Raw genomic sequence first — 23,464 nt, 5'->3', positions numbered from 1 at the left:
ATCGGAGGATGGGCAGGATCAGTGCTGCGGGATGCAGGATGAAACGGGGGGGGGGGGGAGCAGGATTGGTACAGGGGAATATGGGATGGGCCTGGGGAGGTCAGGATTGGTGCTGAGGGATACGGGATGGGACTGAGGGGTCAGGATCAGTGCTGGGGGACACTGGATGGGACCTGGGAGGGCAGAATTGGTGCTGGGGGACACAGGATGGAACCTGGGGGTCAGGATCGGTGTTGGGGGATACGGGATGGGACCTGGGAAGGCAGAATTGGTGCTGGGGGACACAGGATGGAACCTGGGGGTCAGGATCAGTGTTGGGGGATACGGGATGGGACCTGGGAGGGCAGAATTGGTGCTGGGGGACACAGGATGGAACCTGGGGGTCAGGATCAGTGTTGGGGGATACGGGATGGGACCTGGGGGGTCAGAATTGGTGCTGGGGGACACAGGATGGGGTCAGGATCAGTGTTGGGGGATGCAGAATGAGACCTGGGGGGTCAGAATCGGTGCTGTGGGATACGGGGAGGGACTGAGGGGTCAGGATCAGTGCTGGGGGACACTGGATGGGACCTGGGAGGGCAGAATTGGTGCTGGGGTACACAGGATGGAACCTGGGGGTCAGGATCGGTGTTGGGGGATGCAGAATGGGATCTGGGAGGGCAGAATTGGTGCTGGGGGACACAGGATGGAACCTGGGGGTCAGGATCGGTGTTGGGGGATGCAGAATGGGACCTGGGGGGTCAGAATCGGTGCTGGGGGACACTGGATGGGATCTGGGAGGGCAGGATCGGTGCTGGGGGACACGGAATGGGACCGGGGGGGGTCAGGAATGGTGCTGGGAGACGCAGGATGAGCCCGGGGAGGGCAGGATCGGGACGGGACGATACGGGACGGGACGGGGGGGGGCACGACCGGGACCAAGGGGTGCAGGAGCGGGACCGGGGGCTGCGGGTCGGTGGCTGGGGGGGGGCTGCGGGCCGGGACCCCGGCAGCAACGCGGCCCCCCCCCGCCCCCCCGGCGCTGGCCCCGCTCCCAGCCCTGCGCCCGGGGCTGCAGGGGCCGAGCTCCGCGCTTGAACCCGCCCCCGCCAGATCTCATTTCCCTAAAAAAAAAAAAAAAAAAAAAAACAACCAAGAAAAAAAAAAAACAAGGGGAAAAAAAAAAAAAGAAGGGGGAGAGAGAGGAGGGGAAAAAAAAAAAAAAAAAGGGAGCGGAGAAGGGAAGGAAAGAAGGGAAGAGAGGGGGGGGAAAAAAGCCGCCCCCCCCTGCCCCCCCTCCTCCGCCCGCTGCCCGCGGAGCCATGGCCGGGCTGCGGAGCTGCGGGCTGCTGCTCTGCCTGCTCCTGGCCCGGGCCATGCACTTCCCCGACTACTCCTACGTGCTGGAGGAGGAGGAGGAGGAGGACGCGGAGCCCCTGGACTACAAGGACCCCTGCAAAGCCGGTAGGACCCGGGGGATGCGCGCCGGGGGGCGGCCGGGCAGACAAAGGGGAGCGCGGGGGTGCTGGTGTGAGTGTGAGTGAGTGTGAGTGAGTGTGAGTGTGCCCCGCACTTCGGGGCTTTGCACGGGGAAACTTCGTGCTGGCCCCGGGGCCGGGGGCTCCCCGCTGCCCGGGGTGGGGTGGGGGCACAGCCGGCCCCGCTCGGGGCTGCATCTGGTTGTACTTAGGGGGGGGGAGCGGGGGGGGGGGGGGCTGGCCAGGCGCCCCGCTTTCTCTCCCCAGCCTTGGCCGCACCGACAGCTGTCAAAGGCAGCGGGCAGCCCCCCCTTAGCCCACCCCAGCACACCCCAGCGCCCCGTGCCCCCTGGCTTTCCCCGCTCCCAAAGCCCAGCGAGGGCCAGCTCGCCACCCCCCACCCCGGGCTGCAGCCGTCCCGGGCCAGGCTCAGCCCCGGGCGGGTGTTTGCCAGGGGCTGGGGTCCCTCTGTGCTGGGTCGGGGGGCTGCCGAGCTGTCCTTCAGATTCTGGGAGGGCTGGGAGCAGGCTGGGTGCCGCGGGGTGGGGGGACAGCCCCAGTCTCCCAGAGCGCGGTGGAAGGATTTGGGGAGGGGGGAAACTGAGGCACGGGAGGGACAGGCAGGGCTGCGCACGGAGGCGAGGGCAGGGGTCTGGCGGGTCCTGGCTGGAGGATCACGTTTCTCTTTAATGGCATTGTCTGCACTGGAAGGCGGCTGTTGATATAAGTCTGTCTCCATGAGGGCTTTTTCTGGCCAAAAATCCTTCCCTTCCTGCCCTCCCGGGCTGAAACAGCTAGGCTTGCAAAACTGTCCGGGAAGAGCCGCCTGGAGCCTCCGCCGCGCTCCCACTTCATCCCCTGCACGGCACAGACAGGGCTTCGTCCGCTGATGAACCCAGCTAATTAAGGCTGCCTTTGCCGGTGGCCCAGGGCTGCCCCCCCCTCCCTGCTCCTCTGCACCCCAAAACCCCCATCGCCTCCCGGGGCAGCGAAGCGGCTGCTCCCCCCACCCCGCCTGCCTTTACGAGATCCTTATGTGACTAATTTAATTACAGCAGCTCTTCCCTGGGGGCCCGGGGGGGGGGGGGGGGGGGGATCCAGCCCTGCCACGCACCGCCTGAACCGGGGATTTACCCTGGGTTGGGCTCCATAAGGCCAGGATGGTGGGGTCCAGCAGCCAGAGCCCCCCGCGACACCCCCTGACCCATGCATGGGCTTGGTTTTGTTTTGGGGTGATGAATCCCCCCTTCCCCAGGCTTTGAGCTGGAAACCTCTGAGCACCGAGGCCTCGCCATCACCGCAGCTCCCAACAGGGCTACTGGGAGGGGAAGCACCGGGAGAGGAATTTGGGTTCCTTGGCACAACTCGTGCCAGAGGTATCCTGAGGCCACCCGATGGCTGCCCGCAGCTCGGTGGCCGCCCCGGTGATGCCACCCGCCTGCAGCGGTGCCAGCGGGCCATCCCCACCACGGGCAGGGAAGAGCCGCCCGTGCCGCCGCGTCTCTTCCAGGGATGCCAAAACGGGACCGCTGGGAGATCCGGCCCTTGGACCAACCCCCGGGCAGCGGGAGGGAGGAATTAGCCGCGGCCCCAGTTTCCCTTCACCCGGTCAGCAGGATATCCAGGTCTCGGTGCCCAGCGATGCAGAGAGCAGCCGGCGGGTCGGATCCTGGTCGCATCTCCGGCTGGGAAAGGCAGTCGGCATTGCTCCCGCCACCCCAGCCGTGCTGGAGTTGCAGCTCAGCCGGGGCTCGCTGTGTTTGCCGAGCCTGCACCAGCACTGACCAAACACGTCCAGCCCCAGGGTTTGCTCTTGGCTCATCCCAGGGGTCCCGGGGGGGCTGCTGAGCAATTTGGCCGCAGGGATGCAGCCCGCCTCACTCCCCATGTGCAGCTCCATGGCCATGTCTGGGGGTCCCTGGCTAAACTGGGGGGCTGGCATGCTTCTGCCGCCCACAGCCGTGCTGTCACCCTGCTTGTGGGGAGGGGAGCGTGGTGGTGCGCAGCTTGGCAGGGGCTCACGCAGCCCCCCGAGATGGGTGCTTAGGGGGAATCTGCTCTCCCGTGCTGTTCATGGGGAGGCTCAGCATCTCCTGCCCACGGGGCGGTGGCAGAGCCGTGGGCAGAGGTGCAGCACGTGGATGGACGGGGCTGGGGGCCTGAGCCCCCCTCCCCAGCCATACGAGCTTCCCAGCCGTGCCTGGAGCGCTCTGGCTCCGGCTGCCTGGGTTTCACCTAGATTACACTTTCCAGGCGTAGTCAGCGGAGGCTACTGGTTGCAGTCACACTTGTCAAGCTGCCCAAAAATATTTTCCAGCCGTTATATGTCACTTATTCATGCAGGGTAAAAATCCACCCGCGGAGCCGGGGCCGGCGGGAGGCCTGCGGTTCAGGGCTCGGGATGGCACAGAGACCTTGGAAATCTCAGCCTGATCCCGGGATCTGCTTTATCTTTGTGTAATCACCCGTTTGGCGCGGCGGCATGCTCCGGCGGGGGCCGGGTGTGCGATGGCGAAGCCGGGGGGCTCGGTCGCCCGCCTGCCCTTGCTGCCCCCCCTGCTCCCGGCTCCTGGGAAACACTCCGGCTGCTGATTCACGCCGGCGGGTCGTGGCAAGGGGGGAGACAGCATTTCCTGAGGCTTTATCCGCCGCCGCCGCCGTGCTGGGGCTGGGAAACACATGGCCAGTGGGATGGGGCGGCCTTGGGGAGCTGCGGCCGGACCCAGGGAGAACAAAGCAGCCTGGAGGGATACAGGGAAAGGAGGGAGCATGGCTCATGGGCAGTTTTCCCTAAATTTTTTATCTTGGCTGTGCCACAGGGGTGTTTTCTGGGTGAGAACGTGCCCTCTTGGTTGCCCGTGGCTTTGCTGGGGCTTCCCGGAGGCTTCTGGCATCGTGGCAGGGAGAGAAGCCAGTGTCCTGCTGCATCCCGCTGAGCTGCGGAGAGCGGGTGTCCTGCTTACAACCTGGCCGAGGGCTGTCGGTCACCCCTGTCCCATCTACCTGGGGGGGGTTGCATGGCAAGCCCCCCCTCCAGACACGTGCAAAAGGCAATGAGAATATGCCCCTTAAGCAGCGCGGCCAGGGAGTTGCGAGCAAACTTTGGAAAGAGTTAACCGGTGCCTGGGGTGGGCCTGGTGGGGACAGGATTGAGCAATAAAAGTGCAACGGAGCATGTGTTTGCCACCAGAGCCCTGGGACAGATGCACACAGGTCTGGGAGCCCTTGGGAGCTGGTGTCCGGTGGCAGAGCCGGTGCTGGGCAGCAGGGACGGGCACAGTGACGCTGCCAGGGCCAGCCCTGCTGGCGTGGCCGCCCCATGCTGTGGGAGCCGGCGTTACCCCCACATGCACCGAGCCAGGTGTCGGGGCGCGTTCCCATCACCGATGGGCTCCGGTCCCTGCTCTCGCCACGCTGCCGCTGGGCTCCCCTCCTTGCAGGGGAATGCAACAACAAGCCCCCCCCCCTGCCCCTCCGCTCCCCTTGGCAGAGCAATTTGCAAATATTTTCCTTTCCAGCAGCTCTCCCTTTCACAAGTGACCGGTGCCGCTGGCCCGGGCTGTGTTTTGCTCAGCGCCCTGGCTTTGGAGGGGAGGCAGGGAGAGCCTGCTCCCCGCACACGGCTCCACAGAGCTCCTGGCTCCATCCCGGGGGCTTTGACATGCCTTAGGTTTGGCATCCTGAGGCCTTCTCCTCTTTTTGCTGTCATGGGAGAGGAGCAGAAGGAAAATCCTTCCCTGGAGTGACCAAACCATCCCTCCTGCCCCCGGACACTCCTTAGCTGGAAGCAGTTTGCTGCCGCGGGCTGTGTGTTTAGAAGCCAGGCTCCCACGGTGCTTACTTTACGTGATGCTGTGCAGCACAGAGTGGGCAAAGGGCTCAGAGCCCACACGCCGATACCCAGGGCTGCGGAGGGAGTTTGGCCACGGATGCCCAGGGAATGCTGCGTCCGGGCGGGATGCGCCTTGCACCGCAGATGAATGCAGGAGGGGAACTAGGGAGAGAGATCATCCCTCCGCCTTGGACACCGTTCTTCAGCATTTCTGCCTTCCCCGGCTGCTGGGATGCTCTTTCTGCCCACACCCTGGGGAGAGGACAGCCGGGCTGCCGGCAGGAGGGTGCTGGGTGCTGGTACAGCACCAGGTCTCACAAAGGCACTGGCTGGGATAAGGATGCGCCGGTGAGGACACAGCAGGCAGGGGGTCCCGCCTGCCTGCAGGGACAAAACTGGTCCAGAGCTCTGTGCCAGGACTGGCTCTCCAGGGGGGCTGCCCCTTGATGCCGAGCGGCTCTGTCCCCCAGTGCCTCAGTTTCCCCACTGGTTGCAAAGGTGCTTGTGATCTGGCCTGGCTCCCAGCCTGACTGCCAAGGCTTGAATTCCTGCTTTGTGCCTGCTGCACTCGTCGGAAGGTGCTCTGGGAAAGCAAATATTCCTCGCCCCGGCGTTTACAGGCTGGCGGCTCCCTCTCTCCGGCTGCCGGCGAGGGGCACCAGGAGAGGGGCTGTGTCGCTGCTGGGGGAGAGGAGAAGGTCCGGCTGCCCCCACTGCATGCCTCCATCCCATCCGTGGGGTCTCTCCCAGCTGCTGGCAGGCTGTGGGGAGCAGGGGGACGCCTGGCACCCAGCAGGGACCTCGGCAGGAGGCAGCGGGAGCCGGGGGCTGCTCCCCTGCTCCCACAGCCCCTGGGATGCTCTGCATCCCTCCGCCTTCGCACCCACGCCTCCACCCCGGGGCTCTCCGGGCAGGGCAGACCCCCGAGGCCAGGGGGGACCCCCAGCCCAGGGTGCCCGCTCCTTTCGCCATGGCCCTGGTGTGTTTTGCCGTGAGCTGCAGCTGGGCTGGCGTGCGGGGGCGAGGGGGCGGCGCAAGGAGCATTCCTCACATATTTAACGGCTCTGCTGAGCCAGTGGGATGCTGCCCCAGTGACTCCACAGCTTTATGACCCGGCAGTGGCTGAGGCTGGGATCTACCTATTAAACCTCTCTCCTCCATCCCACCCCGCAATGCTGCCGTCCCCGGCTGGGGCAGAGCAGCTCTCTCCCTGCCTTCTCACACACTCCAAACCCTCCCCTCTGCTCCAGCCTCGCACCAGGAGCGATGCTCGTGGCTCGGCGTCACACGAGGACTCGCAGTGGCTGGGCTGGAGCTGCTAAGCCAGTGAGAGAAGGCTGGGCTGAGCCTTTGCTCCCAGGCAGGGGATGCTGGTTGTCCTGCCGGAGCCCATCCTGCCCAGTGCTGCTTTGAGGGCGGTGGGAGTCACACAGGTATGAGGGTCCTTCCCAGCCAGTGCCACGCACCGGGGCTTCTTTGCCCCAGACTGACCTGGAACATGATCCTGTCCTATCTGCTGCCGTCCCCTGCCAAGCCTTCCCCACCGCTCTGTTTGCTTTTGCCTGCTCACCAGAACATTGTGTTCACGCCCCAGTCTCTTCCCGCTTTTTTTTTTTTTTTTTTGTCGTGCAATATGGTTCCCAACCTTGGTGGAATGCGATGTCAGGCTCATTCCAGACTCCTGGTGATGCCAGAGAGGTCAGGCCCATGGGTACCCCTCTCCACTGCCCATGCGTATCAAGGATGCTGAGTAGCTCCTGCATCCCTGGCGTGCTGTGGCAGTAGGGACAGAGGGACCCTGCAGGGACAGCGCGGGCAGGAGATGCCTGTAGCATCGGCACAGGGTGCTGCAGGGGTTGGCCCCGGTCCGAATGAAAAACCTTGTTTGTCTAGAGCTTCAGCCCCGGGGGTTACGTCACCGTTCCAAGAACCCAAAAGAAAACACATAGCACAAAAAGTCAAACAACAGCGGAGCGCTGAGTTATCTCCTGGCTTCAGGGTGAGGAAGAGCTCGGTGGGAGTCTCAGCAGCAGGTCCCAAACAGCTGGTTGTTTTCTGGGTGGTGGGAGCGATGTGCATGGCCAGAGCCTGGATGCTCCCCCTCTCCCCTTCCCTATTTCTGTCCCCGTTCCACCCTGGCCGATGGGGATGACGCTGGGGTCATTGTGCCCCCATGGCAGTGCCTGCCCTTGAAGCCGGTGCCTGCTGGCACCGCATCCTGCTGGCATCACGTCTGCCCCGCTGGCACTGCATCCTCCCCGCTGGCTCCGTCACGGCTTGGACCTTGCCCCCAGTGCCTGCAGGGCCAGCGCTGGGCTGAGCAGAGGGCAGGATGCGGCACAGCCCACGGCCTCCCGGGCTGGGAACAGCTCAGGGCACTGGGTCCACAATGGGGATGGCTGGGGAGCCCTGGGCTCTCTTGGGCACCCGAGCGGCACCGTGCCGCGGCAGGGTGAGGGTGTGTGCTGCAGGGCATGGGTGCCAAGAGCTGCGGTGCCTCGGTGGGTGCTGTCTGCTTCCAAGTCGGGCTGGCACCTCCCCGCTGCAGCCCAGCCTGGCTCTGCCGTATGTCTCTCCCCTGCTCTGACCTGTGCTCTGCCAAGCCCCCCACCAGCTCCTCACCACCCACAGGCCTGGGACCCCTCCTGCCCCCCGCACAGCGCTTTCACCCCATCAGCCCCCCACTTGCAGGGGGTCCCCTTCACTTGCAGGGGGTCCCCTCCACCTCGGAGGGAGGATGCTCACTTGGTGAGCTGCTGCGGCACACAGTGGAAGGGACAAGTGGCAGCAGCATGGCAGCGTCTCTGGCAAAGCCCCTTGAGGAGGTTAGCAGCGGCTGGGGGATTTTGGCGAGCAGAGACCCCCCAAACCACTCTGCATGTTGCCGGGGCCAGGTTGCATGGGGAGTGAGTGGGAGGAGGAGGCGGCCGGAGCCCAAACCAACGTGGAAGTTTCTCAGTCCAACGCTTTGGGCTTGTCCCCAACGTGTCCTTAACGGGGATCGCTGCCAGGACACCCCCTCGCCACTACCCCACGTCTCCAGTGTTCCCTCCGGGAACAGCAAGCTTCCTTCCCCCCCAGGCCAGGGATTTTTTGGGGAGTCGAGCTGCCTTGCACTGCTTGGGAAACCAGCCCCACGTCCCCATGCTCGCCTGCCCGGCTCTCTCACGTATCCCAAATCCCTCACATATGGTTTCTATATCACTTGGCTCTGCCGGCGCTTGCTCTGCTGTAAGCGAGCTTACTTTCCCTTGTCTTTCCATGCAGCTCTTGGCACGGGATGCTCGTCCTTCTTCCCGGCCCTGGTCCTCCCCCACGCTGCCCGTTCGGACACGTCTCTCCCTGCCTGCCCCGGGGAGGGTGCAGGGAGGCCAGGGCCAGATCCTGCCTCTTCTCTGCCCTCAAATTGCAGCCTGGCCGTGCCAGCGGCAGGTCGGTGCCAGGGGAGGTGCCGGCCCCAGCTTGTTTGCTCTTCCCTTGGCTCTGCCGCAGGTCTGCTCTCCACCCCAGAGCTGCTTCTGCTGGGATGCACCCACTGCCCCGCCGGTGCTGGGGACAGACCCAAAACGTGGCTTTTTTCACCCCAAAGCACTCCACGCTGCTGCCAGAGCAGGGTTTGGGCTCGGTGCCGTGCAGAGGCGCAGGGTCCGGCCGCACCGGGGTGCCCAGGCTGTTCCTCTGGCCCCCCCGTGTTGGTTGTTTTGGACCTGTCAGGGTTATCCTAATTGTCCCATCTTGTTTTCATAATTAGTGGCTCTTTTGGGATCCACTTGCTAATTGCTTGGAGCACGAACTTGGCACCGCTCTCCATCAACCCCTGCGCTGGTCCAGCCACCCCGCTCCCCACTGCTGCCGATTCCCTGCCCTTCCCCATGGGCTGGCGAGGGCAGGGGGTGCCCAGGACCACCCATTGGCCCCATCTACCCACAAACCCGGGTGAGAAACCCAGCTCCACCCCACAGCAGCCACATCCAGAGCCTCTGTGCCGGTGCTGGCGCGGTGGCACGCCATGACCTCAGCCAGCCCTCGTGCTCAAGCCGCGGCGTTTCCGCAAAAGCCGGGTCCCCGGGGCTCAGCGCCGGCCAAGTGCCGAAGCCGGGAGCCGCGTCCTGCAGCGTTGACTCACAGCGAAGCAGTGGCGAGCGGGAGGGCAGAGAGCAGGGTGGGAGGAAGAGGAGGAGGAGGAGGAAGGGCTGTGCAGCGTTATGTCCTCCAGCCCTGTGACGCTGAAGCATCTCTGCTGCCCCGGCCCCGCGGGAGCTTTGGCAGAGCGGTGCTGGAGGGGCTCCTGGCCCCGGCAGATGGACGGACAGACGGACGCCCCTCGGCTGGCTCCGTTCCTGTGGGTGCTGGGCGCAGCCGGAGCTTCCCGGGCCATACGGCTTCGCTTCGTGGTGGCAGATGACTTGGAGGTCATCGGAGCATCCTGGGGCTGCTGGAGCTCACACCGGGCTGGGGGGCAGGAGGGGGGTCCCGAGCCCAGTGTTGGGTTTTACAAAGCAGGGGGGGTGGGGGTGGGGTGGTGGGCAGGGAAAGGAAGAAAAAAATCACTTTTGCAACACAAATAATAACAGAAACCCTAAAAAGTGATGGACCGGGCTTTATGCAAACCAGATGTCAGCGTGGGGCTGGCTCCAGCTGCTGGGAGAGCCGACACGGTGGCGGGCTGGGGAGTGGGGGAGCCCGGCTGGCACCACGCTCGCTTCCCTCCCAGCCCCCAGCTGAAGGAAAGAGGGAGGAGGAGGAGGAGGAGGAAGGGCTTGCCTTCCTGTTCAGCAGCTTGCGGAAGGGCTGGGCCTGGGAACCCCAGCCCTGGTGGGGTTTGGGGTCCCCCGGCGTAGGCGTGGGGTGTTACACCTCCTCCCCGCCGCCTCCCCAGCTGCCTTCCTGGGAGACATCGCCCTGGATGAGGAGGATCTGAAGCTCTTCCAGGTGGACCGGGTGGTGGACCTGGCACGCCACACCATCACGTACCTGCCCACCAACTCCTCAGGTACCACCGCAGCCCCAGCCCTCCCAACCACCTCCATCCCCGGGGGCTGCCTGCGCTCACCCCCCACCACCCCCACAGGCAGCAATGCCACCAGTGCCAGCCGGCGGCCGGGCCACCAACGGCGCAGCCGGGGCCAGCAGCGGGCACGCAGCCGCCGTGCTGCCACATCCCGGCCGGAGCGAGTGTGGCCAGACGGGGTCATCCCCTACGTGATCAGCGGCAACTTCAGCGGTGAGTGCAGGCGAGCCGGGGGGGGATGCTCCATCCCCGGCGTGCCTCAGTTTCCCCACGCCGGCTGATGGCCCCCGCCGCCCCCTCCTGCAGGCAGCCAGCGAGCCATCTTCCGGCAGGCGATGCGGCACTGGGAGAAGCACACCTGCGTCACCTTCCTGGAGCGCAACGACGAGGACAGCTACATCGTCTTCACTTACCGGCCCTGTGGGTATGTTGGAGGGGGGGTCCCAGGCACCGGGACCACCCTGTCCCATGGCTTTTGCAAGGAGGGAGCGTGGCAGCTCGTGGGAGCAGTAATTAGCATGTCTGGCTGCCGTGCCTTGGCACCAAAACACCCGTGTCGGCGCGTGCGTGGTGCTAACCGGCTGGCCCTCAAGCCACTGGGGTTCGTGGAGGGCTGGGGTGCGAAGGGGGACCCGTCCCTGGGGTCTGGTCCCTGCGGGTGGCAGGGGCACAGGAGCTCTGGGAGCTGTGGCAGTCGTCACCCCGGGCTGGGGGCTGAGGTCGGTGGCGCGGCACCAGCCCGGGCTTGCAGCGGGGCTGATGCCAAAGGAAACAGGGGTTTGGAAGAGCTCAGCGTCTTCACGCGTCAGGGCACAGCCCCAGCCAAGCAGATGGTGGTTAGGAGGAGGCTTTCCCCTGGAACAGGCTGTGCATGGCGGCGGGGGGTGCCGGCCTGTGCCCCGGCACGGGCGCGGACCCTGAGCCTGGATCCGGCACGGACCAGCCGAGCAGCTGGGCACGGGCAAGAGGCCATCCTGGGTGCAGGATGGACACCCGTGGCAGCAGCATCCTGGGATGCCGGGGCTGCCCGCAGCTGTGCCACGCTGTGCCGTGCCCTGCTAGGCAGCCTGGGGGCAGGAGCCGAGCTCTCCCAGTTTCCAGGCAGAGCTGGGGTTGGAGGCATGGAGCTCGCTGCGTGGGCAGCGCTGCTGAAGCTTCCAGCCGGCTGAGGCAGCAGGGATGCGTCCACACCGCACGGGACCAGGGGGGCTCATGCTCCCACCCTCAGTCATGTCTTTACCCGGGAAGCGCCGAGATGGCCACGGCCCAGGGGTATCCCACTGATCCACCTGGTGCCCCCCATCTCCCCCCCAGGTGCTGTTCCTATGTGGGCCGCCGAGGAGGGGGACCCCAGGCCATCTCCATCGGCAAAAACTGTGACAAATTCGGCATCGTGGTGCATGAGCTGGGCCACGTCATCGGGTTTTGGCACGAGCACACACGCCCCGACCGGGACGACCATGTCTCCATCATCCGGGAGAACATCCAGCCAGGTAAGGACCAGCCTCCCTCCTCCTCCTCCTCCTCCCTGCCATGGGGCGCTGCCAAAGCCGGGGTCCCCTCTGACGGTGTCCCCTTCCCTCCTGCCTCCGCAGGGCAGGAGTACAACTTCTTGAAGATGGAGCCGGAGGAGGTGGAGTCGCTGGGTGAGACGTATGATTTCGACAGCATCATGCACTACGCCAGGAACACCTTCTCCAGGTATGTGGCTGGGGTGGCTCGCCCGCACGTCCCCGTCCTCCCTGCAGCGCTGGTGACTGTGGACGGGGTCCCCAGCTCCAAGGGATGGTGGCACAGGGTCCCCAACCCCGAAGGAAGGTGGCACAGGGTCCCCAGCCCCGAGGGACAGTGGCATGGGGTCCCCAGCCCCAAGGAATGGTGGCACAGGGTCCCCAGCCCTGAGTGACAGTGGTGTGGGGTCCCCAGCCCCAAGGGATGGTGGCACAGGGTCCCCAACCCCGAAGGAAGGTGGCACAGGGTCCCCATCCCTGAGGGATGGTGGCACAGGGTTCCCAGCCCCAAGGGATGGTGGCATGGGGTCCCAAGCCCCAAGGGACGGTGTCACAGGGTCCCCAGCCCTGAAGGAAGGTGTCACAGGGTCCCCAGCCCTGAAGTAAGGTGGCACAGGGTCCCCATCCCTGAAGGAAGGTGGCACAGGGTTCCCAGTCCTGAAGGAAGGTGGCACAGGGTTCCCAGCCCCAAGTAACAGTAGTGTGGGGTCCCCAGCCCCAAGAGATGGTGGCACAGGGACCCCATCCCCAAGGGATGGTGACACAGGGTCCCCAGCCCCAAGGGAAGGTGGCACAGGGTCCCAAGCCCCGAGGGACGGTGGCAGGTTAGCAGCTTGCATGGAGTTAATGCCTGTGGTGCAAGGCTCCCGTCTCCAGCAGCACCGTGCCACAGCATGCCGGGCAGGATGAAGCCCCATGGAATCCCTTTGCAGGGCAGGGTGGATGCTGTCCCCGCGGTCACCTCTGGCAGGGACACGTCCCCGCTGACTCACCGGCCTGCAGGCCTTAATTAGCCAGGCTGTTTTTAGCATCCTTCAGGGAGCAGCCACAACCCGGTGCTTCCCAGCCGCTGCTCAGCCTCTGCCTGCTCTCGCCCTAGGGGCATCTTCCTGGACACCATCCTGCCCAAGTACGACGTGAATGGGGTCCGACCTGCCATCGGCCAGCGGACGCGTCTGAGCAAAGGGGACATCGCCCAGGCCCGCAAGCTCTACCGCTGCCCGGGTGAGTGCCACCGGGACGGCTCTGCCAGGCCCCGGGCCGGGGTGGTCTGTCACTGCTGGGGGGCTGCAGCGGCCACCAGGCTGATCAGCCTGGGGTCAGCGTGCACGAGGCCGTGCCTCCCGGGGAATGACTCCGCTTTCACCCCAAGAATTGACAAGGAAAGCATCACCCTGGATGCAGCTCCTGTTTCCAATGGAACAATGCTCTTTGGGGTCTTCCTCACCATCAGACCCCCTGCAAGGACCACAAAAGTTGCCTTTCTCCATCCGTGGCACTTTTCTGGGGTGTTTGTGAGCAGAAGCCAAATGCAAGACCTCGGTGAGCCACGGGGCTCTGCCCCCGTGACCAAGGGCATCCTCAGCTGCCCTCTCCTCCCGCTCCTCCAAGAAAAGAGCATCCCCCCTAGAGCATCCCCCAAAGAGCATCCTCCAAGAGCAGAGCATCCCCTGAGAGCATCCTCTGACAACAGAGCGTCTTCTGAGAGCAAAGCATCCTTAGAGACCATCCCCCAAGAGCATCCTCTGACCCACCCCAACAGCCAGAAGGTTTTGGATGAGGCAGGGCCGGGCGTTATGCAGGGCTGTTACCCGTGGGATGGGACAGTATGGTCCCACCGCACCCATCCCAAGGCCGAGGGATGGTGGGCATGGCCGGTGCACATTTTGGCACCTTGAACGGTGCTGCGGACCATGGCTCATGTGGAACAGCATTGCCCTGGGCACTGGGGAGACTGGCACGGAGTCCCTCGGCTGCAGGCGTGGGCTCCGGGACTGTACCGGCAACATCTGCAAGGAGTTTGGCTCCCACACACTCCTGCTTAATTCCAGCAACTAATTAGCAGCCTGGAAGAGGGACGCCTTTGTGAGGGGCCCCAGCAGCCGGCCGTGCCGCGTTCAAGGGCTGCAGGGGAGCAGGACTGTGAGCACAAGCAGGAAAAGCGATTAGCTCGGAGAGGGGCAAAAAAAAAAAAAGAAAGCCCGAAAAAAGAAGCCCAAAAGCAAAAAGCCCCTCTGCAACTCTGGCTTTCCTTTCCCTTTGTTTCCACTGTAAAGCCAGGAGGGAAAAAAGGCAACGAGCCCAGGTTTCAAGCTGCCTGTTTTTTAACATTTCACCTTTCATCTCGCGGCCCCCCGAGCGGGAGGTGGGGGGCGGCTGCCTTGGCCCCGCGACAGCCGGAGCGAAGCGCCGTGTGCCGTGGCCGCGGCGTCATGTGGCTTCCAGATGGCAGCGCTGGGTCGGATCCAGCCACGGCTGCGTAAACCTGCCCAGAGCCCAGGCGGCGAGCCGGGCCCCCGCGGCGTGGCAGGGCACAGGGGGGCCATGGGATGGATCCTGCCCCTGGGGGTCGGCGGCTGGGAGGGGGGCACAGTGTTTGCGAAGGGATGCTGGGGAGCTGGGGGCATCGCCGGCCACGCCAGTGAGGTTTGGGGCTTTTGGGGGTTGCTGCAGCGGGGCGGCGATGGGGCTTTTTGGCAGAGCGGTCCTAGGGGATGAGGATGTGGGTGGCGAAAGGGCGAAGCGGCTGGTCCAAACCCGATGCTGCCTATCCCAATGCCGGGGGCTTCCCGGGGGTCTGACCCCTGCTTTTCCCCCCTTTGCAGCCTGCGGGGAGACACTCCAGGACAGCCAGGGCAACTTCTCCTCCCCTGAGTTCCCCAACGGATACTCTGCCCACATGCACTGCGTCTGGAGGATCTCCGTCACCCCCGGAGAGAAGGTACCAGCTGCTGGCGCAGCGCCGAGGCACCCCACCTCCTCCCGGCCCTCCTCCTCTCCCTCCCTGCCCCATCTCCCATCCTTTCTTTGGAGTGCCCCTAACCCCAGTATCCCGCTGCCTCACCGCGGTCCAGGATGCTGCCGGGCATCGCCGCAGAGTGGGTCCAGGGGCCATCTGGACCGCTGGCACCCAGCACTGCACTCTGGCAGATGGAGACCCCGCAGGGCGCGGGGAGGGGGCTCACCCCACGTTTTTCTTCCTCCGCAACCTTAGATCATCCTGAACTTCACCACCCTGGACCTCTACCGAAGCCGGCTGTGCTGGTACGACTACGTGGAGGTGAGAGACGGGTTCTGGAGAAAGGCCACGCTGCGAGGTAACCAACCGGGAGCTGTTAGCCTGGCCGGCCGGCACTGCCTGCCCCGCTGCCTGCCCGCTGCCCTCACCTCTGCCCTGCGGGGATGCTCCGGGTGCAGGCAGCGGGGTGAGGGGCTCCCCTCCGCCTGTATCCCTGCCCGACTGTCGTGTGCCAAAGCCCTGGGGCGGGGGGAGCTGGCCCCGGAGGGGTTCTGAGGGTGAAAGGGGCTCCCGGTTTGCTCGCCCACACCAGTGAAACTGGTGAAAACCCCAGTTGGCCAGCACGTCTCTCCCCAGGGAGATGCCAGTATCTCATCCCGTCCCCTTGAGCTGGACGTTCCCCAAATCCCAGCTGACCCCGCACTCTGAAATAACCACGTTCTGTGAAACAGCCAGACAAGCCGGAGGGGAGCGGGGGGAGAAGCAGCGCTTTCCCTTTAGGATGCTGGCAAGGGGTGCTGGGGGGGACTGGGATGTGGTGGCGAGGAAGAGGAGGGTGCCCAGCCAGCGGCAGCCCAGCACACCTTCATCCCCAGGCAGGTTCTGCGGGAACAAGCTGCCCGAGCCCATCATCTCCACCGACAGCCGCCTCTGGGTTGAGTTTCGCAGCAGCAGCAACTGGGTGGGCAAAGGCTTCTTTGCCGTCTACGAAGGTAGGGGCGGGCAGGGAGGGGGCAACGGGGCCGGCGGTGGGGCAAGGGGGGCTCAAGCAGCTTCTTCTCCCTTTTCCAGCCATCTGTGGGGGGGACGTGAAGAAGGACAATGGGCACATCCAGTCCCCCAACTACCCCGATGACTACCGGCCCAGCAAGGTGTGCGTCTGGAAGATCACCGTCTCCGAGGGCTTCCACGTGGGCTTGACCTTCCAGTCCTTCGAGGTGGGCGACCATCCCCTCCCCCCACCGCACCAGTCCCCCCACTTCCCTGGGGTGGGAAGGGAAAATCTCCCCAGCATCACCCCCCCGACCCAACACACCCCACGGGACAGGCGTGGGGCTGCTGCTGCCCGGCTACCCACGTCTCTCCCCAACCGCCTCTGTGCCTCAGTTTCCCCATGCAGCAGGCTGGCTCCCTGGGCTGGTGGGTGCGTGGGTCTGAGAGCGTGGGCATAAGGGAAGGGGCTGGGCAGAGTTTGGGGGTGCTGGGCCAAGACGGTGTCCCCCTGCCTGCCAGATCGAGAGGCACGATAGCTGCGCCTACGACTACCTGGAGATCCGGGACGGCAGCGGCGAGTCGAGCAGCCTCATCGGGCGCTACTGCGGCTACGACAAACCGGACGACATCAAGAGCACCTCCAACAAGCTCTGGATGAAATTCGTCTCCGACGGCTCCATCAACAAGGCGGGCTTCGCCGTCAACTTCTTCAAAGGTAGGAGATGCGCCGGGGGGGCAGCGGGGGCCGGGGGGGGAGGGGGCAGCAGCCCTGCCTGCCCGCTCAGCCCCCTTGTCCCTGCCCAGAGGTGGATGAGTGCTCGCGTCCCAATAACGGCGGCTGCGAGCAGCGCTGCGTCAACACCCTGGGCAGCTACAAGTGCGCCTGCGACCCCGGCTACGAGCTGGCCTCTGACAAACGCCGCTGCGAGGGTGAGCATCCCCCTGCCACCCCCCACCCCCCACCCCCACCCCAGGCAGCATCCCTAATCCCAGGGACCCCCCGGGACGTGATGGATGCTGGGTGCCTCCCGCCCTGCAGCCGCCTGCGGAGGGTTCCTCACCAAGCTCAACGGCTCCATCACCAGCCCGGGGTGGCCCAAGGAGTACCCCCCCAACAAGAACTGCATCTGGCAATTGGTGGCCCCCACCCAGTACCGCATCTCCCTGCAGTTTGACTTCTTTGAGACTGAGGGCAATGACGTGAGTCAGCCGGGGAGCAGCCCCTCTCCGCCGTGCGCGCCCCCCGATGCTGCTGGTGGCTCGCGGGGTGGCACGGCCGTGCCGCCAGCCCCGTGTCCCCCGGCCCTTGCATCCCGCAGGTCTGCAAATACGACTTCGTGGAGGTGCGCAGCGGGCTGACCGCCGACTCCAAGCTGCACGGCAAGTTCTGCGGCGCCGAGAAGCCGGACGTCATCACCTCCCAGTACAACAACATGAGGATCGAGTTCAAGTCCGACAACACCGTCTCCAAAAAGGGCTTCAAAGCCCATTTCTTCTCAGGTAGAGCCGCCCGGCCCTGGCACGGGCGTCCCCTGCCCTCCCTCACTGAGCTGACCCTCCCTGCGCCCCCAAACCACCGCTAACGCCTGTCCTTGCCCGCACCAGGGGGTGCAGCCCCCGGTCCCCGCCCGGTGGCAGGGTGATCCCTGGGTCGTTGCCCTGCGGGGTCTGAACCCCTCCGAGCCTCTGGCAGCCTGGCTGGCAGCACGTTTTGCTGCCTTTTGGGGCTTTTCCCCTCTTTTGGAGAGCAATTGGGTTCTACTTCAGATGCTGGGGTGCTCCTGGGGGGTCCCCAAATGACCGGTGGGTGCTGGGCTCCAGCTGCATCTGCAGGGGCAGGGGGGATGCGCTGGGGACTGGGATGCGCTTAGCCCTGGAGGGGCCAGCGCTGGCCAGGGGGGAGCAGCTCTCTGTCCCCCCAGCCCCACCGTGGGCCGGGCACTGCACCCCTCGGGCAGCACTGCCGTGGGGAGGGTGGCAATGCCCCGCTCTGCTGCCTGCTGCGCTGCTACACCCCGCTACGCTGCACGGCCACGGGCTTCCTCTGCTTCCTGGGCAGGATGCTCCGCATCCCGGCCACCACCGGCGGGGGGGGGGATAGCGGCACCCGGCCACCACCACGTCTCAGGTCTCTGGAGTGGTCCCTCCTCCCGAAAACCATTACCTGCCTCTCCCTGTCTGTTCGCTGGTCCTCTCGCATCTCCTGGGCCACCCCGCCAGGAGATGGTGTCACCTTCGGCTGGGTCTTGGGTTGGGTAGGGATGGGGACACGGAGCGAAACGCACCGCTGGCCGTGGCCAAGCATCACCCAGGGCTGGTCCCCAGGCTGGGGGGCTGCCGTGGGACCCTCCTGCAAGAGAGCGTCCTGCTCGGCACGGTGCGATGCCCTGGACGTCAGCCCGGCCATGAGCAACCGACAGCACCTCCTGGGCTGGGCTGGGTCGGACCACCGATGCCTTGCACCTCCTGCTGCTTTTTGGCCCCGTCGAGGCCATTTTTGAGGGGCAAGCGTGGCTGCTCAGCGGCGGAACCCGGCACCCCCAGGAGTCCTCGGGGTTCCCCAAGGCAGCCCGGCCACTGGCCAGAGGGGCAGAGACCCGCGGGCCGGGGGTAGAGTGTCTTTGCTTTATTTTTTTAATTAAAACCAAGGCAAGTAAGGTGGCCCAGCGGGGCCCAGCCGTCGGGAGCTGGCACCCTCCAGCAAAGCGAGACCTCGGGAAAGCCCAGCGGCCGAGTGGCAGCGGGACCAGGGGGCAGCCGGGTGAGTATCCCCTCACCACGCTTCGGGCTCCTTCCCTCTCCCCTTTGCCTTTCTTCTTTCACTGGGATGTCTGGTGGTCCCATGGGGGCTGCCCCTATCCTGGACCACCAAACCCCCTCTCTGCCTCTCCCCGTTCAGGTCTCGGGCTTTCCTGGCAGCAGGACCACGCTGGAGGACTCGGCTACACCAGGGTCCCTCCTCCGGTCCCCCCCCAAGGGGTCTCTCCCGGCCAGTCCTGGGCAAAGCATCTCCCGTGCGGCTCCTTTTTAGCCGCGGAGGGTCTCTGCGCCCCTTCCCCGGACAGCCACCGAGCCCTGCCCCTCGGTGCCACGGGCAGCCTGGCCGCCCGGGCACCCGTTTTCCCCCGATGAAGATGTGGCCCCTTCCTCTTCCTCCTCCTCCTCCTCCTCTTCGCGGGCCGGGGCGATGGGAGGCAGCAGCCGGCTCCCCATTGGCTTGCGCGTAAGGATGCGTTCGCCCGGGAATCCACCACGGTGTCGGCACCCAGGTACGTCCCCCCGGCTCTCCACCGAGTCCTGGTGCACGGGGGGTCCATAGCGGGGTGATAGGTGCAGGTGGGGGCTGCGGGGCGGTGAGCAGCCCGGAGCCATCGGATGCACGCCGGGATAACGGTGAGCGCACGGCAATGCCGGGTCGCAGCGAGCAAGCTGGTTAGAATAAAGGATTGCTAAAGACACCGACCCGGTGGGCTTCTTTCCTCTGCCAACTCTCTCCGCTCTTGTCTCACCCGCCCAGGCTCCCTCCGTCCTGCCGGCGGGGTGATGCCGCGCTCGCTCCCCCGGTGCTGGAGCTGCTCTGAGCCCACCCGGCCCATCCGAAGCCCCTTCCCATCCCCAAACGAGCCTTTCCGCCTCGCTTCCTCTCTCAGACCTAGGAGACGTCAGGTTACAGCCTCCGGTTGAGAGGCGGCCGCGGGGCTTGGGGCTGCCCCGAGGGGCTGGGGGGCTGGGGCAGGACCCCCCCTCGCTGCTGCTGCTGGCTCCAGGAGGGATGCTCTTCTCCAGCATCGCTATGAGTTCGGAGAGGGATGCTGGGGTGGCTGGTGCCCGCTTGCTGCTGGCTTCCCCCCCCTGCCGCTGCCCACTCCCCAAACCATCGCCCCATGGGGAGGGGGAGTAAGGAGGGGCGATGGGCCATGGAGCATCCCACCCTGGCCCCAAAGCGGGGGCTCGGGGGGGGGGGGGGGGGGCTGGTGAGCCCCGAGACGCCGGCCATAGGGACCTCAGGCAGGTGGTGGGCACCGGGAGGTAAGTACGGGCCAGCCCAGGGGGGCACCTTGCTCCGGGCGAGCCCGAACCCCTCCGCTGCCGTTCCCGTGCCTCCCCCAGCCCGGCCACCCCCAGGAACCCACCCGAAGCCCATCCTCATCCTCCCAGGGCCAACCATACTGCCGCCTCCTCCTCCTCCTCTTCCTCCCCACAGAGCCGCTCGCCGCTGAGCCCCAGCTGCACGAGGGGCTCGCGGGGGTCCCCTCCGCTGCCTTGCTTCCCCGGCTGCCGCTCTGCATGCCCGCCGCCCCCACTGCCCCCCACCGCCCCCCACTCCCCCATCGCTCCCCGCCTTTCTCCCTCTCTCTTTGCAGAGAAGAAGCAGCAGCTGCAGCCCCCGAAATCTCGCCCACCCGGCCTGAAGTTTCGCCTGCAGAAGCGGCCGCGGGGCCCCTCCTGAGCCATCCCGTCCTCTCCATCTTTCTCAGGAACGCCGCGGTCCCGGGTGCCGTGGGGAGCACACCGGGGCCGAGCCGAGCCGTGCCGCCAGCCCCGGCACCCCCTTGCTTGACAGAACTGGTTGTTGGCCTTATTTTTAATTTTTTTTGGAAAAATTTTTTTTTTTTTTGGTTTTACCCCCATCCCCGTTGTTTTTGTCATTGACCAGCTGACCTTGTGGTTCTTTTTTTTCCCGATTTTTACCGTGTCTGTGACATTTCCCTATCGATGAGTAAAGAGGGACACCCGCGTCCTGGTCTTTCTTGTGCATCTTTGGTTGTCACTGTGTGTTTTTCTGCCTTCCCCATCCGTACCCTAAGCAGGTAATGGTTGTGCCCGTGGGTGAGCCCATGGAGAGGAGGACCCATCCCACCCACCCGTGGGGGCTGCCCGGGCTCGGGCAAGGAGGGACGGTGGATCTGCTTGCTGCTGGCCGTAGGCGCTTGCTTGGCTGGTTGCTCCCCGGAGGGCAGCGGCGTGGGGCTGGGGACCGGCACGCAGCGGGCAGGGCTGTGCCGTGCCGGGATGGTGGCGGCTGCGCCCTCCCACCCCGCTCAGCCGCGGTCCCTCTGCTCTCTCGGCAGACAAGGATGAGTGCTCCAAGAACAACGGGGGCTGCCAGCATGAGTGCCTCAACTCCTTCGGCAGCTACGAGTGCCAGTGCCGCAGCGGCTTTGTGCTGCACGACAACAAGCACGACTGCAAGGAAGGTGGGTCTGCACCCCAGACCCCCTCCCTGTCCCCAAGCAGGACCCCCCCTTCCCATGCACCCACGACCCCATCGTTGTCCCCGCAGCCGGCTGCGACCATAAGGTGACATCCATCTCGGGGACCATCACCAGCCCCAACTGGCCTGATAAATACCCCAGCAAGAAGGAGTGCACCTGGGCCATCAGCACCACGCCCGGGCACCGCATCAAGCTGGTAGGGATGGAGGGGGTCCCAGGGGGGTGGGCAGCACCAGGGGGTCCCGTCCAGCGAGCCCCCTGGGTGCCAGCGGCTCGGCCATCGCCTCCGCAGACCTTCTCGGAGCTGGACGTGGAAGCGCAGCAGGAATGCGCCTACGACCACCTGGAGATCTACGACGGCAAGGATGCCAAAGCCCCAGCGCTCGGCCGCTTCTGTGGAGCCAAAGAGCCTGAGCCCCTCGTCTCCTCGGGCAACAAGATGTTCCTCAAGTTTGTCTCCGATAACTCCGTCCAGAAGAAGGGTTTCGAAGCTACCCACACCACAGGTACCACCGTGGGGCTGGGGAAACCTGGTGCTGGGGCGGGGGGAGACCGCGGACCCTCCTAAACCACCCACCCCACCCCCCGCCGCTGTTGGCTTCTCCCCCAGTGTGCGGGGGCCAGGTCCGTGCTGAGGTGAAGACCAAGGACTTGTATTCACACGCACAATTTGGGGATAACAACTACCCGGGGGGCTCGGACTGCGAGTGGGTGATCATGGCCGAGGAGGGCTACGGCGTGGAGCTCATCTTCCAGACCTTCGAGATCGAGGAAGAAGCCGACTGCGGCTACGACTACATGGAGCTCTTCGACGGCTACGACGGGACAGCCCCGCGCCTCGGTCGCTTCTGCGGGTCCGGGGTGAGCTGGGGGTGGGGGGAACGATGGGGTGGGCTGGGGGGGAGCAGAGATGTGAGGCTGCAGGGGCAATGGGTGAAGCTGAGCCAAGCCAGAGCAGTGCAGAGAAATCCCTGGGGGGATATTTGGGGTGGTACATGGGGGTGCAATGGTTTTGCACCCTCCCCGTTGTGAATCCTGCCCCATCCTGGGGATGCTCATGGTTCTGAGCACCCCTCTCCCTCACCCCAGCAGCCCCCGGAGGAGGTCTACTCAGCCGGAGATTCGGTGATGATCCGCTTCCACTCGGACGACACCATCAACAAGAAGGGTTTCCACCTTCGCTACACCAGCACCAAGTTCCAGGACACGCTGCACACGAGGAAATGAGGGCCGGGGGTCCTGGCCCCCCCCGCGGGCAGGGGAGGAGGAGGAGGAGGAGGGCAGGGAGGAAGGAAGCGGGGAGCACTGCCCCGCACAGACTGCATGGAGGAGCACACAGCCAACCTCAGCACTCAAGACACGCTCGTACGGGGCCCCGGGGCTCGGGCGCCCATGGGCACAAGGGCAGAGGGGGGGTCCCCTCCGCCAGCAGCCGCCCCCCCGGCGCTGGGGGGGGCTGAGCGGGACCCGCTCCCCTTCCTCGAGCCGGCCGCAGCTCTCTGAATGTACAAACCAGTAACCGGGAAGAGCCCAACACACAGAAGGTGCTGTCTCTCTCTTGTACCGATGAAATAAATACCCTTGTACTTGGAGGGGGGCAGCCCCAGCCTCTTTGCTTCCACCCCAGCCTCCCCCGAGGAAAACGGGGTTGGACCAGGGGGCAAGAGCACCCCAGAACCCTGCAGCAGACCCCCACCCTGGGGGCTGCCCAAGGAGCAGCTGAAGGAGCAGTGCAAGCAGCTAATTGTCATCAGCTTCTGCCCCAAGGCAGGCGGCACGGCTGGGCAGTGGGTCCCGTGCTGGGTGCTGGGTGCCGGGTGCTGAGCTCTGTCGCTGCAGGGAGCTGCCTGCTCCCCCCAGGACTCTGGGCAGCTGGGCAGGTAGGTGCTGCCCCCACACCTTCGTTTTGCACCGGACCCCAGCTGGAAGAGCATCCCAGCCCCGTCACATCACCTTCCCAGCACGGGGGGGTGGGTGCCATGTGTTGCCCCCGCGTCCCCACACCGTGCTGTCCCCCTGCACCCACAGCAAGCCAGCGGCAGATGGCTGGTGGGCTGCGGCGTGGGCCCCCCCGTCCACCCCATGCTCCCTCATGCCTCGGCACTGCTGTGCTGCCGCTTGGGGACACGGTTTTGCATCCCCTCTGTCATCTGGTGTTCTGGTGGCCCGCCTGGGGCACTGGGGATGCTCCGCTCCCCGTCCACAGCGGGATGCTGAGGATGTGCAATGGGGTCGGTGTGGAAAGCGTTGCCCAGGGGGAGTTTGGATGCCCTGGCAGGGGCTGTGCCCAGACGGGATGGTGATGGGCACCAGGGTTTTCCATCCAGAAGGGTCTGCAGCCTCGGTGATGGGCGAGGGTGTGCCGAACCCAGGCTTTGGTGGGTGTCCCAGTGCAGGAGGGTGGCTGTGGCTGTGGCCTCGCTGCCACAGCACCCCTCCGTGCCACCCTGTCCCCCCATCCCAGCCCTGTCCCCCCCCTTCCTTG

The 23,464-nt window shown here is 65.5% G+C and overlaps 1 protein-coding gene across 9 annotated transcripts; it reads left to right on the top strand.

Annotated features, from left to right (window-relative positions):
* The first annotated feature begins 1,198 nt into the window (after positions 1–1,198).
* Positions 1,199–22,571, top strand: BMP1 (bone morphogenetic protein 1). Of its 9 annotated transcripts, none has more exons than XM_056363140.1 (20): positions 1,202–1,443; positions 10,169–10,282; positions 10,361–10,513; positions 10,607–10,724; positions 11,615–11,793; positions 11,896–12,001; positions 12,911–13,035; positions 14,637–14,752; positions 15,026–15,128; positions 15,646–15,762; positions 15,842–15,987; positions 16,283–16,478; positions 16,568–16,693; positions 16,803–16,963; positions 17,083–17,263; positions 20,836–20,961; positions 21,048–21,175; positions 21,272–21,485; positions 21,590–21,840; positions 22,069–22,571. In XM_056363140.1, the coding sequence occupies exons 1-20, from the start codon at positions 1,302–1,304 to the stop codon at positions 22,204–22,206; spliced, it is 2,940 nt and encodes a 979-aa protein (XP_056219115.1). In that variant the 5' UTR covers positions 1,202–1,301; the 3' UTR covers positions 22,207–22,571. The 9 variants fall into 9 exon arrangements, 6 of the variants coding, with proteins under 6 accessions (XP_056219113.1, XP_056219117.1, XP_056219115.1 ...); XM_056363141.1 differs by having other exon boundaries at positions 1,203–1,443; positions 22,072–22,571; XM_056363138.1 differs by having other exon boundaries at positions 1,201–1,443; positions 10,169–10,513.
* The last annotated feature ends 893 nt before the right edge of the window (positions 22,572–23,464 follow it).

The sequence above is a fragment of the Falco biarmicus genome, chromosome 18, assembly GCF_023638135.1.
Source record: "Falco biarmicus isolate bFalBia1 chromosome 18, bFalBia1.pri, whole genome shotgun sequence".
NCBI lineage: Eukaryota > Metazoa > Chordata > Aves > Falconiformes > Falconidae > Falco > Falco biarmicus.
This window is presented reverse-complemented; position numbering and strand designations above follow the sequence as displayed.